General features: G+C 39.3%; 1 protein-coding gene and 1 non-coding gene across 2 annotated transcripts in view; both read left to right on the top strand.

Moving 5' to 3' along the window:
- Nucleotides 1–13,695, top strand: part of emb (exportin-1 emb) — a 92,288-nt gene that overhangs the window by 17,868 nt on the left and 60,725 nt on the right. Inside the window, exons 3-5 of the mRNA XM_080286984.1 lie at nucleotides 4,243–4,355; nucleotides 7,283–7,399; nucleotides 11,473–11,647. Of these exons, the coding sequence (XP_080143110.1) occupies nucleotides 4,243–4,355; nucleotides 7,283–7,399; nucleotides 11,473–11,647 (405 nt within the window). The remainder of the gene's footprint in view (nucleotides 1–4,242; nucleotides 4,356–7,282; nucleotides 7,400–11,472; nucleotides 11,648–13,695) is intronic.
- On the top strand, nucleotides 9,796–9,914 carry LOC145418660 (5S ribosomal RNA). Its single transcript, XR_013900727.1, has one exon. It is a non-coding gene; the product is annotated as a 5S ribosomal RNA (ribosomal RNA).

The following is a 13,695-nucleotide window of genomic DNA, read 5'->3' as shown; positions in this document are numbered from 1 at the left end:
ATCGCAGAGGAAAAGGTGTTACGAAAGTTTCAACTCTCAAAAATTCGAACCAGAGTCTTTAATTTCTTTCTTCCTTCCCCCCCCCCTCTACAATCAGTTACTGCTTACCATCCCCGAAAAGGAGGATGGTGGACGGCAGGTCTATAGTTCTTTCACTTTAACTTGGCCTAGATTTTCGTCCTTTTTCAGCTTATTTCCCGTAGCTCTGTGACAGTAAGTAAATAAATAAACACTACTGGGTCTACATCCATCCCGTAGCACTTCTTCGTGACCAGCACAATATTTTAGAGTTATTTTTGTTACGGCAGTTCTAGGTCAAGTTAGAGAGAGAGAGGGGGGGGGGTTAGCTCGTAAGTGAAATTCTCAAACGTATTTACAATCGATTCTGTCCTAACTTTAATTTGTTTTGTAAGATGAACTAGAGACGTGGGAAAAGTAGTAGTATTAGTAGCAGCAGCAGCAACAGTAGTAGTAGTAGTAGTAGTAGTAGCAGTAGTAGTAATACTGGTAGTAGCAGTTTTAGTAGCATAGTAGTTGCACTAGTAGTAGTAGTAGTAATAGTAGTAGTAGTACTCAAAGTAGTTCAACAATAATAGTATTACTATTTTTACTACTACTACTACTAATATTATTATTAGTAGTAGTAGTAGTTGGAATCCTAGGTTCTTCTGGACGTCAGCTCTAGTCTGCAGACCGAAGTTGCTCATTTACGCGTTCTGCACTCCACCATCCTCCTTTCCGGGGATAGGGGGGCGGGAGGGGGGTACTGAGGGACGTTTGTATAAGTGGGCAGTAGAGTGGCCCTGTTATATCAGTGCCACCACGTGAAGGCGTCCCTCTTCACCTTAGAGAACAGTGGACAAGGGAAGCGTAGACGATTGGCACAGAAGGGCGTGATTTCAAGTGGCACTGAAGGTTTCGTAACGCTTCTTTCTCGGCGATTTACTCCACATTACAACCCAGCATCCTAATGTATGTTATTTATGCAAACCATGTCGGTACTAAAAACTTCACAGATAGCCTAAAAACTATTTATGACGGTAAGGTGGGGTCAGGATTCCGGGAGCTTGAATGGTGAATAAATGAAAGTGTGACTCAGGCTGGGCAGACCTTTAGTTAGTCTCACCAATCTTTTTTTTTTTTTTTTTGGGGGGGGGGACCATGCTTCACCCCATCCACAGGTAAGAAAAATGAGCATTGGATGATGATAATAATAGTGATGTCTCAGTATAAGAGAGAGAGAGAGAGAGAGAGAGAGAGAGAGAACAAGAAATAATAGAGGTGAGATGAGCAGAACAGTTTGCTATGGAAGATGCTCTACGAAACCTCCTATATCAACTATATAGAATACTGCCGTGAAAATCGTGAGATTGGAGCAGCATTAGAGAACAGTGAACAAGTGAAGGGTAGGGGATTGCCACAAAGCCTCCGAGGTCACGTGAGAAGGGGTCTGGGGGTACGAACATTATAACACCTACGGCAAGCATCCTCAAGTTTGCCTTTGGGTTGAATCATCATGAGAAAACGTTGTAGCTGTGTAAAAATAAACTGTGGGGTGTCTCTGAATGGAAGTGGAGCGATAAGATGATGAGGAACACCCATATGAATCATTTATCTCCCTTACACAAATTTCACGGTATAACTTGCACCGGATAGGAAGTGCTTACTTCAGTGATTGCAACATTTTTCCCTCTTTCTCACGTTGCCACTTAGCCCACACGCTAGGATTTTATGGCTATTGCCTTATTGATCTCTTCACCTTCTTATGTCGACCTGCAGTTTAGGGGAAGATTATGATTTGATTTCATGCGTTAGGTTGTGTTCCAATCCATGGTGCTCTCAAGGTAAAGTCATTATAAAACAGGTACAGACATCTCTGTAGACATCTGTCCACAGACTCCACCCACCTCCCACTTACGTCATAGGGAATGACGTCATCTGAATCAGCACGTTTTCTAACATTTTATGGGCAACTATCTCAGTTTATTTTCAGCTATTCATTCATTGAGGAAATATGCATTCTTAATGATATATGTACGTAACTTATTGATTAATTTATACTAAGTTAAATCTGTGTTTCGGTGTGTATAATTCATTCTGACATTCAGTTATCGCTCATGGTCATGTGTCCTTATGTTCATCTTACTTCGGTAGAGTTACGCTGCATGTCAAGGAAGTAGCGATGAAAACCAGAAACTGACAGTACGAGCATGAGTTAATCCTGTAAAAATACAATAGCCCAATCAAATATGCGCAATATAATGAAGCAGAAAAGTACACAAGCACCAGTGGATGAATTGTGTGAGTCTACTGTATAGGTATAGATTATTCGTATGGTTATCTGCTGTTGGTTTATGCTCATATCAAGAAAAGGCATTGGATAGGTGAAGATATGAAGATTTTCAACAAACGGTGTATTTCCTGTGGTGTGTTTTCATTGAAAAGCAGAAAATTAATGTAATCAGTATTTTGAATATTGGCGCCAGATAGTTGTGCGTGAAGAGAAAGTGGAATTTGTAAACCAGGGTATAATAAAGCAGTCCAGGCAAGGTATTTTGGCAAGTTGCTTAGCGTCTGATTATTGTATTGAAGTATTGCACTCAGAATGTTTGAATATTTGCGCCAAGTTCATGTGCGTGAAGAAAACGTAGGGATTTGTAAGCTGCGATATGATTGGCTCAGGGTCTCTACCACTGACCAATCAGGCGGCTTGATTTAACGCGGGAAGACTGCCCATGCTTATGATGTCGTCTCATTGACAAAGAAACACATAATAGCCACCGAAAACGTTCATTTAAGAATCGAATCAGCACCAAAATGTAGTGTAAGTAATTGTTGAATTTATTAGAGGGTGGTTATGGCTGAAATAGAGGTGGATTCAGGGCATACATGGAGTGGATAGTGAGGGTCTCGTCTGCACAATCCGGTTTGTACTAGTTTCAAACCGATATTTTCATGGCGTATGGATTGAACGTGTTACTGCTAAGAGCATTAAACCCATTTTATCCCTATTTTCAGGGAGTACAGGCGGCATTAGGCTAGTTCATAAGTTGTGATAAGGTTCGGCCGAGGAGTTGAATGTTTGGGACCAGGATAATCACCGGAAAATAAGGCAGGTAAGAAGCACGAGTTGTAGGAATGTTGTTTTGAAATTTTCCTTCTCCCTCATTCCGGTACGATCTGGTTTCCCCAGCGCTCCCTGTTTCACCACACCCTTCCCTCACGCATTCTAAATTTCCCTATATACCATTTAGCGGTGTAGTGTGCGGGATAAGGGAAAAAGAGAGGGGGAAAACAGGTGGATGCTTGGAGTCTGCGAGGAAATGGTTTGCACGTGAGGGAGAGAACAGCGAGAGCCACTCCTTTTTCATCCAGTCTGAGCCACGCCGTCATCCCAACAGCATGGTAATTGTACTACCGTGCTTAATAACCCCCAGTTCATAAATTTTTGCAGTAGTGGTTAGGTTACGTAATTGAGAGAGACATGGTGTGTGTGTATGGGGGTTAGGTTGAAACATCCCTGATTTTTTCAACTTTGACCCAAGCCGTCCCCCATACAGCATGATAAGTACTAGGTTAACTTAAATAATCATCCTAGTTAATTATTCCTGGTCATTTTGCTGAATTTAATTAAAGGAAAGTGGTATAAGGTATGTGTATAAAGTCAAACAGAAACTCTCATATAATAGAGCCTGGCCATGCCCCTCACAGCATGTCATATATTGTGGTAGTGTGTGTAATAATCAAAAGTACATAACATATTACAATGGTAAGTTTATACTAATGGAAATGAGGAAATGGTGGTTGCATGGGGTCAAGCAGAATTATCCCAACAGCCTACCACAGTCTGACCAAAACTTTCCTCCAAGCAGTGTGGTTTATATTGTGTAAGTTTTTGCAATGATCTTAAGCATGTAAAATATTGCAGTGAGCTGGAGGAAATATGAGTAATTAAGGTGTTTGTACTACATTTGGTTGGGTAATATTTTTCTTATCTAGCCCCACCCATCCTCCAAACAATATAATGAATACAGTGTTAATCAGTGTAATGAGCATAATTACTCATATATAGATTATACTTTTGAGTTCAGTAGCAGTAGATTGATCGGAAATGGTTTGCACGGGATGAGGCAAGAGCATACTGTTAGTCAAGGACAAACTGCTGAATTCCCATTAACAAATGATGAAAATTGTATGGTAGGGATTGTCTTTAATAACTGTAAATTTATTTGTGGCACCCAGAGTCTGCTAAAAATAACATGTTAGAACACGAAGGTATGCTTGTTAACATTGGTGGTGGCGTCCTACAGAGGGCAGTGGATCAGTTGAGACCTGAAACTCATTCATACCCAAAGGTGTTTAGGTTAGTCTAGGTTAAATTTAGCTAGATTTGGTTGAATTAGACTAGGTTAGGTTAGTGATGGCGAACAATTAATGATGAATTTACTTTGGAACTCAGTTGACCTAAAGTCTGACATGGCGGACGGCCACTTTGCACAGTTTGCTTGTAGAGCTGGTGGTTTAATAGTTGATATCTCCAAGATTACGCCTTTCCGCAACTTTTTAAAAGCTGTCACAATAAATGTGTTGTAGTTTATTGACGAAAAAATACGGTTCTAAATTTTATACATGGGAGCTCCTGCTGCTTCATCCTCGTCGTACCCCAAGCCATTAAAAAAAAAAAATCTGTCAGTACTCTTAGTCTGTGCACAAACCATAATTATAAAGTCTATGGTCAAAATTGTGAGTACAGTACCGATATATTTATGGAAGATTGATTACGCTGTTTTGCATGTGGCTGGGCAAAATCATCCTATCTGACTGAATCCAGTCAACATGGTAAGTACTTTGCTGACTTTTTAAATACCTAAAGTACATAAAACTCCTGCAGCAGTATTAGGCTGAAGTAAATGTAAGGGAGTAAAGTGGTTTTGCATTGGGGCAAAACAAAAATGTCTTAATATCTATAGACAAAAATGTCTATAGATAGATAGATAGATAGACTTAATACAGTATAACTAATGCAGTCCAAGCTATCCTCCTAAAACGTGATTAATACTGCTTTAATGATCGTAAGATTTCCTTAGTACTTGTTCCTTCATCATATGGGTGAATTTAAATATAGTAGAGTGATTAACCATTGCTGAGCTGCAGACTTCGCTTGAGGCGCAATGAAGGTCTACACGGGCCAAGCTGCATGCCTCATATGAAGTACTGTTTACATTGGTTATGTTGTAAAAAATCAGCCTTGTGGAAGGTAAAGTGCTTTTGTACAGTATAGGGCGATGCAAAATGTCCTGATGTTACCCAAGCAATCTTTCTTCATCTCGAAATGAATGGATCTTGAATTTGGCTCTCTCTTGTACTTTGTTTTTCTCTTGGAAGGAACAGTTTTGCGATCTCATTGCCTTTAGTTCCTTCTTCCTTACATTTAAAAAAAAAAAAAAAAAAAAAAAAATGTGTTAATGTATACAGGGCCATGTTATATATTCCCTTGTGATATTGGTGGATTAATTTTTATTTTATTTTATAATTTTAAATAACAACAGGAAGGAAATACAAATGATTAAAAAAAATTATAAGGGAAAGTGATTAAAATGGTTTGCATGGAATCTAGCAGAATCTTCCTGATCAAGTTCGTACAGTATAATCAAGCTGTGTTTTTAGTAACATGGTTAATAGCATCTTAAACCTTCAGTCTTGAACATCCTTATTCTTTATATTTCCATAAGGATGCAAATACCACCACTGCCAATATCGAGGAAATAAATAGGTTCATCTTACACTCATAGCACACCCATCCAGTTTGAATCTTTTGACATCCATTGACGAGCGAATCCATACACAGTTGTGTTTATGCCTAGCATGGGCCAACCGGCCTACTGCAGTTATCCTCTCTTCTTCTTATGCAGTAGAAAGGCGTGTGTGTGTGCGCGTACGCATGCCTTACCTGTACTCGATTTTTTTCCAGCTGATGATCCACTTTCTTGAATGTGGCTCGTGCACACTCCTGCCATGTGATTGGTTGGTTTCAATTTCATACCTTAAGTATCATATTTACAGAAAACAATTGTACCTTATAAAGTATTCCAGTTCTTATAAATGCTATTTTGCATTGTCATTACTATACAAACAGACATGAAACGAGTATGTATCTGTGCTTCACTCAAATGGACAATGAATTTGAAGAAGTTGAATTTGAAGTGAAATATTTATTGTTGTAAAAGGTACAAAGTTGTTTCATCTCCCTATATTTTTTAAAAAATAAACACATTTGGCTGGGTAAGTGCAAATAAAAGATATCTTAACACTTAGGCACTTATACAATAGTACCATTTTAAGCAAATTAGCAGTTTTGTCAGTGGTAAAGTGGGGAGGCGAATGGAACAGTCGCTACAGAGGAGGGGGGGGGGACACGAGAGACAGCCAGTCAGGAAAAACAAGTTGTCTCGCAAGATGTCGGACTTTCTTATGGATCACACCTACTCCATTGCCTCGATACCTTCGCCCATATTGTCCATAAGTATATACATTTATTTAATGATTAGAGATGCAAGAACTCTGTACCTTTTGCAACAAGAAATATTTCAATTCAAATTCAACTCCCTCGAATTCATTGTCCATTTGGGTGAATCACAGATACATACTCGTTTCATGTCTGTCTAGTACAATGACAATGCAAAACAGCATTTATGAGAATTGGAATATAAGGTACAATTGTTTTTTGTAAATACAGTATGATACTTCAGGTATGAAACTGAAACCAACCAATCACACAGCAAGAGTGCGCAAGTGCCACATTCACGAAAGTGGATCATTAGCTGGAAAAAAAATCGAGTATAATTGTATCTTTACAGGCATGAGTCAAGCTCGTACTGTCCTGTGTATTAAACCATTTATATCATATATATCTTTAAATTCATGAATAGTTTTGGCACACACTTTCCTTTGGTAGTGCATTCCACTGATCCCATCCATCCGTTGCCAGACACCATAATCCCGAAAAGGGTGGCCATTTGACACTGAGTTAGTTGTTTTACAGGGAGGGGCACCAACCCTCCACCAACCCACTTGTTGACATGTAGGGAGCAATCAATTTGCCCTATTTGGGAAACTGACTTTCCTTATGTCTTTATTGCCCCTTTTTTTTTATGTAGTTTTTTGCTGTGTCTTCTTGCCGATTCATCCCCATAGGTTATATATTCATTTATGTCTGTGTGTGTGTGTGTGTGTGGTTCCATATGTACAAATTAAGTCATTAACTCCTGCATTTTCCTTTCAGATTGAGAAGATGAGTTTGACAGTTGAAGCATCTAAGCTTCTGGATTTCAACCAGAAATTGGATATACCCCTTCTGGATAATGTTATTGGTTTCATGTACAATGGCATTGGAGAACAGGTAAGGCATATGCAGTAACTTGATCAGATGCAGTGGTGTTGGTGTCGTTTGCTGAGATTATGTGGTGCTGTTTTGGCCGCTTGTTATTTGGATACGTAACCTAATATTTTGTGACACTGGTACCTAATTACATTAATATGCTTCCTTGTGCCCTAGCACAGTGTTTAGCAGAAGAGCAGCCCATGACAGGAGTTCCATCCAGTGAATTTGGTGTTGTAACCTATATTAAAATAGTAGTTACGTAGATATGTCACAAAATATTAGGGTAGGTATCCAAGTAATAGAGGCCAAAACAGCACCACGTAATCTCAGTATGTGACACTGGTACGGTATATAAAATTTGACTTCACTTTTATAAGCTAATGAAACCCTGCCCATTGATCTGTCCAACAACAGATTAGTCTTACTTCAGCAGAAATTTCTTGGCCATAAACAGGGGACTCCTAAAAGTTGTCAGAATTACAAATCACCGACACCAGTGACTTTTCCAATTAAAAATCATGGTGGCTTGTCCTACAGTCAGTGATGAATCCCCCAACAAGTGATAGTGGCATCTCCAATAATATGATATATAAAACAGTTATTATTTCAATAATTAATCATAACCTTTCTCATAAATAATAAAATGCTGGTAAAAAACTTCCCTAAAAGCATGGTTTGTTACTTATACACACACACAAGCATATTGGAGCCATTACACACACACACACACACTACTAGAAATTTCTTGAATACTGGGTGTGACCCAATCTGGCCATGACAGCAAGCGTGTGTTTTTGAATATGTCATCGTTCTGTGATAGTAGTGCTTCAGTGCCATGGGACATAATCCAGTAAGGTTCTCAAAATAATGTGGCAAACCTAGAAATTTTTCACAATCACAGGGTTATACCTACTGAAGTTAAGTGTCCTAAGTGTAAACGTGTGCTGGTATAATGCAGATGAGAGATATTAGTGGTGCAATAATCCCTAAAACCACATGTGTGCCAGGCTGCAGGCATCCCTATCTCTGCCATTTTTCAACGCACATGAACAGGATGAATGCACTGATGCAGCTGTGGCTTTGTAAGGTAGATGGCTGGCGTAGTTTTGAATGGCTTTCAAGGTTAGGTTTAGTTGTGGTCTGGGTGGTTAATGTCATGGTGGGGGAGGGGAGGGGGAAAACCCCTCTCCCCAGTTAGGTACCCTGTTTGTATAGATTTTTTATATTTATCTTTTTTTTTTTTTTTTTGTTTTTTTATACAGTACTGGGTTTTCATGTGTTTCAGACTTTCAGTTGATGTTTTGTTATTTTTGTCAAAAATCCTGGGGGAAGCAAAAATTGGAATTTAAGGCTTCTCTGATAAAAATTATCATTAAAATAAAATGAATCACATTGAAATCTTACCTTTAAACCAAAAATTAAAGAAAAAATTAGTAAGATTTTTTTTTTTTTCCCCCACAAGTGGAAGTGTATTTTTAAAGAGTCAGTGAAAGACATTAGGCACAGTTTTTTGTTTAGTGGGCAGTTTAGGTACTCCAACCAGATTGAGCCAGTGCAGGTTTATATCCAAGGGATGGTTGTGGTTTATTGCATACGTAATGCCACTCAGGGATGACTGAGGTTAGTTACTCTCATCTTAGATGTCAGGACCAACTTGCCTAGCCCCAGGCTCCTGCGCTTCTCATGGGACAACACTGGATTAGATGATGAATGAATTGTTATTTAAGCCTGCTGTTGCCTTTGCAGTACTGTATAAGGCCTAAGTATGGTATATAGAATATTACAGTGGACTTGATTGATAATGTTGCTCAGTAAAAGCATTGGATGAGTGAATTTTATCAACGTTCTTGCCTAAAACTGTCTAATATCTAAGAACTTTCTGTTGAGGGACAGCAGTCTGTTATTAGGTGATAATACTTCAATGCGTGAAATTTCTGTAGCCCCCCAAATTGTATGAGTAGGAATTTACAGTATGTATAGTTGCTAGAAAAGTTGCATTTGCATGTAGCTAGTAAATATTATTTAATAGAGATTGGGGAAGTTAAATTTAGCCATTATCAGTAAAGGCATATTTGCAGCACATTATGTAAGAGAGTGAATCCTTTCAGTTTGATGCCCCCCCCCCCTTTTTTTTTTTTCTTTGTTGCATTATCCAGACAGTTTGATTTAGTTTAGTGAGAGACTTTCCAAACTGGAGAGGTTAGTTAAAGATTTCCTTTACCCCATAACATCAAGGTTTCTCCCTGAACCTGGATAAGATTGTGTGGAGGTAGCTCTAATGTATCAAAGCACATAGAGATTGAAGGGGTCAGGTTGGAAAATTGAGTCTTGAATCACATGACTAAATGAGATGAAAAACTTCTGTGAAATGTAATTTCATGAGCTACGTGAGTATGAAAGCATTGGATATGAGTCTAAACGGCCATACCACGTTGAGTACACCGCTTCTCGTTCGATCAGCGAAGTTAAGCAACGTTGGATCTGGTTAGTACTTGGATGGGTGACCGCCTGGGAACACCAGGTGCTGTTGGCATAACGTTCTCCTTACGTGTCGAGTGGGGTTGGTGGAGGATTAGTGCCCCTCCCTGTAAGACAATTAACTCTAAGCCCTTGGCCACCCCGTTTGGGATACATGGCGTCTGGCAATGAATTAAAAAAAGTACTGTGGCCATGTGACTTTGGACTTTCCTACCTTCAACAAATAATTAATTGATGAATTTAAGAAAGAACATTGCTTCCTGGTTGCGTAGGGGGCTCCATCCCTTCCCCACCTCATGTACTGGTTAGTATGGTGACAGTGAAGCTGCTGTCCTCTGCCACTAATTTTTGAAATGTTTTGTGCAGTCCACACATACACTTAAGAAAGGCCTCATTAGATATCAGTGATGGAGCTAAAGCTTTTGATTTTGGGTTAGTGATTTAGAATAAATGACAACGCAGGTAGAGTACTTGATGTGAATGTAGGTAATATTGTGAAATGGTGCTTGAATTGTCATATATTCACAAGGATAGAAATTTATGGTTAGGAATGGTAATATATGAGATTTTCATATTCACACAGACAAAAACTGATGCGTTAAGAATGTTGGGTGACTTACTGTATGAGATATATGTGAGAAAAGGGTGATCTGGTTCATAACAGCAGGGTAAACATTGATGGTGCAGTCCCTCCACTTTCTTTGGTGTTAATACGTGGATGTTAGGCAAACAAGTGCATGTAAGCTTGTGGGCTCTTAACCAGTTACATTTTCCATTTATTGCTGTCTGCAAAATGATAAGTTTAAGCTTCTTTTTGTTAGTGTAATGTTAGATAATTAATAAAGTTACCTGAAGAACAAAATATGCTGATTTTCTATGAAGAAAACGTAATATATTGATCTAGGTTGTTAGGTTGCACATCCACACTCGGTGTGGTTCCACTAGCAACACTCCTTCCTCAGGTATGTGCCTGTGAGATTTGTGTAGTTAGTATTAAGATGTCTGCCTATGTAGGTACTGAATGTTGTTGTGAGAAAGATACTCATTAGGTGCATATTGCATGAGAAGTGAAAGTCCACTGTATTATCGTCATAAAGTGTATGCTTGATAGAGGAATTCATTCCGTGTATGGTAGTCATAGTTTCAGAGGATTTATATTCTCTGTTGTGTGTGTTAATGATTCATAAGTGATTTCTTGAAAATGTTTGATAATTAAAAAAAAAAAAAAAAATCACTCAGATAATGCATGAAAGACTTGGTGGTCATGTATTATGGTGGGAGTTCTGTGAATTGGTATGAAAGGCATTAGCTGGATTCTTTTTTACTTTCCTTAGTTGCCTGTAAGTTTCATTCTTCTTCCTCTCAGTGGCCCATATCGGTCTATTAACTTTGTTAGTTTTAAGTAACTTTGTAATGAACCAAATAGATTACATTGACTACATGGAAGGTTACCCAAACTAATATGATGATGTAGATTACTGAAGGGCAAGGGAGGAGTGTAAGTTTTGCAGGTTACCGTACCTAATGTGATTATAGTGCAGTACTGTTATTGTTATTCTGAACTGAACTTTACGGCATTGTTTGACTAATATTAATCAAATATCTTTCTACAGCAAAGAATAGCACAAGAAGTTCTGACAACTCTCAAGGAACATCCAGATGCCTGGACACGTGTGGATGCCATTTTGGAGTATTCACAAAATCAACAGACAAAATACTATGCCCTGCAGATCCTGGAACAGGTTATAAATACAAGATGGAAGGTCCTGCCACGCGACCAGTGTGAAGGTGAGTTTTTTAGATTGTTTGGTCATGGCTTTAAACATTTACCGTGGATGGGAAGTCAAGCCACTATGTGCTGATGACAGTGTTTGAAGCAGCTGATGAAGATGAACATATCTTTTCATTACATAACATGCCTGCTTTTATAATGTAAGAGTTGTAGGATTTGCACAGGTATTCATCAGATGTAAAAGACCTTGCCATTTTCTTTGTGACTGACATTTTAAACATACTGTTGCTAGTTTTTGAGTGGTTTCTACCTCACAAGCAACAGTATTGAGTGAGTAATGATCTTATAGTAACAATATTAGCATTGTATGAGCCCTTTCACCTGGTGGCAACTCACCAGTGTTGTAATTTAAAGCCACTGCCAGCTCAGGTTTCTATCCTGGAGGTCTCCACAAAGGACATCAACCCCATATCTTTCCTGTGTTGGCTCTGGATGCTTCCCCCACATTCACTTCTGTAGCCCTACTCAGACAGTCATCCTACTCCAGTCTCTCGCCATATCCAGATCATTTCAGTCTAGCAATTTGTATCAGGGAGATTTTGTTTATAAAGACACCAACATGCTTGCATGCTTTGGCCTTGGCCACCTAGTGGCAGCTTCCCATGGGGCTCGATCTTTAGTACCGTAGTCCATATTTTAGTAGATTTACATTAAAGAACCACCCTATCCATTATCATTTGCTACAGTACACTTAAATGTCACCATCATAATCAGACTCTATAGTGTATGGGTACATAGCTTGTTTGTGTGCTAGTTATCAAGACACAGGTTTGTTCTAACATTAGAGCATACATTTGAGTTGTCCTTGGATGTTTGTTGAGATTACCTCAGTGTTGTATAACCTTAACTTAAACAGTCAATCCATCAAAACACAATGGACCATGTTATAGGTGGTGTAGGAGGCTTCATAGCACTTTGTTCTCTGTGCCTTGTGCCTTGAATGGGTGAGAAAGATGCTATTTTCCTTTTCTGTTGGGTTTGTTCCAGTTCCTGGGATCCAAGGTTGTCTACCCATGTTGCAGGTCATGCTTACAAGTGTGTCCTTCTTTTCCTGCCCTTGTACAAACTGCCTAGCATGAGGCAAATGGTGTGCAGCAGTTGTTGTTTTCTTATGTTATAATGGATGATTCACCTTTCAACTCAGGGTATTACAAAGCAAAGGTTTCCCCGGTCAAAGACACCCAGTGACTGATCAGGAGTTGGGGGGGGGGGTTGGTGCCATTTTATGCAGAGTGGAGCACTAAGCTGTTTAGGTGGTACCCCATTAGTAGTTAACTCAGAAAAGTATTCCAGGATGGGATTACTGTACTAGGTCGTCAGTACTGAAAAACAACATAAATCATATGCCGTGCCTATGTTTCTCTGTTAAGATAGCCCGATTAGTTGCATCGCAGTGTACCCTTGGACGTGTGACTGCTGACCAACAGACAAATGACAATACTGTACTTGATCAGACTTAGTAGAGAAGCAGCAGGATATTGTTTGTTGATGTAAACAATGTTCCTGGTTTCCCTTGTTTCTTAAGTAGGAATCAGAACAGTCTTGGTCCAAGCTTGACTTTGGCAGGATACACGATTCTCAGCAAAATTACTCGTGTCCAAGGCAGGCCTGATTTCAGGTACAAGTATGATAGTCCATTTACAGTCATTTCTTTACAATGCTGATGAGTTCAAATTTTCTCTTCCTGTAAAGGTGTTTCAAGCTACATACCCTATTAGGCTACTCCCCCCACTCGTCAGTGCCAACACCCACCATCCATATTGAATACCTGCTAGAGCTGTCTCATACAGGACTGAAGGATTGGTATTAGCGTTGGTATTTTACAATATAATCGGCAGTCTTCTTGTAGACCAGTAACATCTGCTTTAATGAAATCCAGATCCTTAAGATGTTCCCTGTCCTAGCTAGGATTTGAAATTGGGGCCACCTCTCTAATGAGTTGTCCACCACCTTCCCCTAGTGGAGTCCACCATCCTTTTGGTGATAGGGGGGAAGTGAGGGATGTTATGTAACCAGATAGCAATCACCCCATTATATCAGTGTC

The sequence above is a fragment of the Coenobita brevimanus genome, chromosome 115 (assembly GCF_032717465.1).
Source record: "Coenobita brevimanus isolate Jiangsu-jjx chromosome 115, ASM3271746v2, whole genome shotgun sequence".
Classification (NCBI taxonomy): Eukaryota; Metazoa; Arthropoda; class Malacostraca; order Decapoda; family Coenobitidae; genus Coenobita; species Coenobita brevimanus.
The sequence above is the reverse complement of the archived record's forward strand: the minus strand, read 5'-3'. Positions and strand labels throughout refer to the sequence as shown.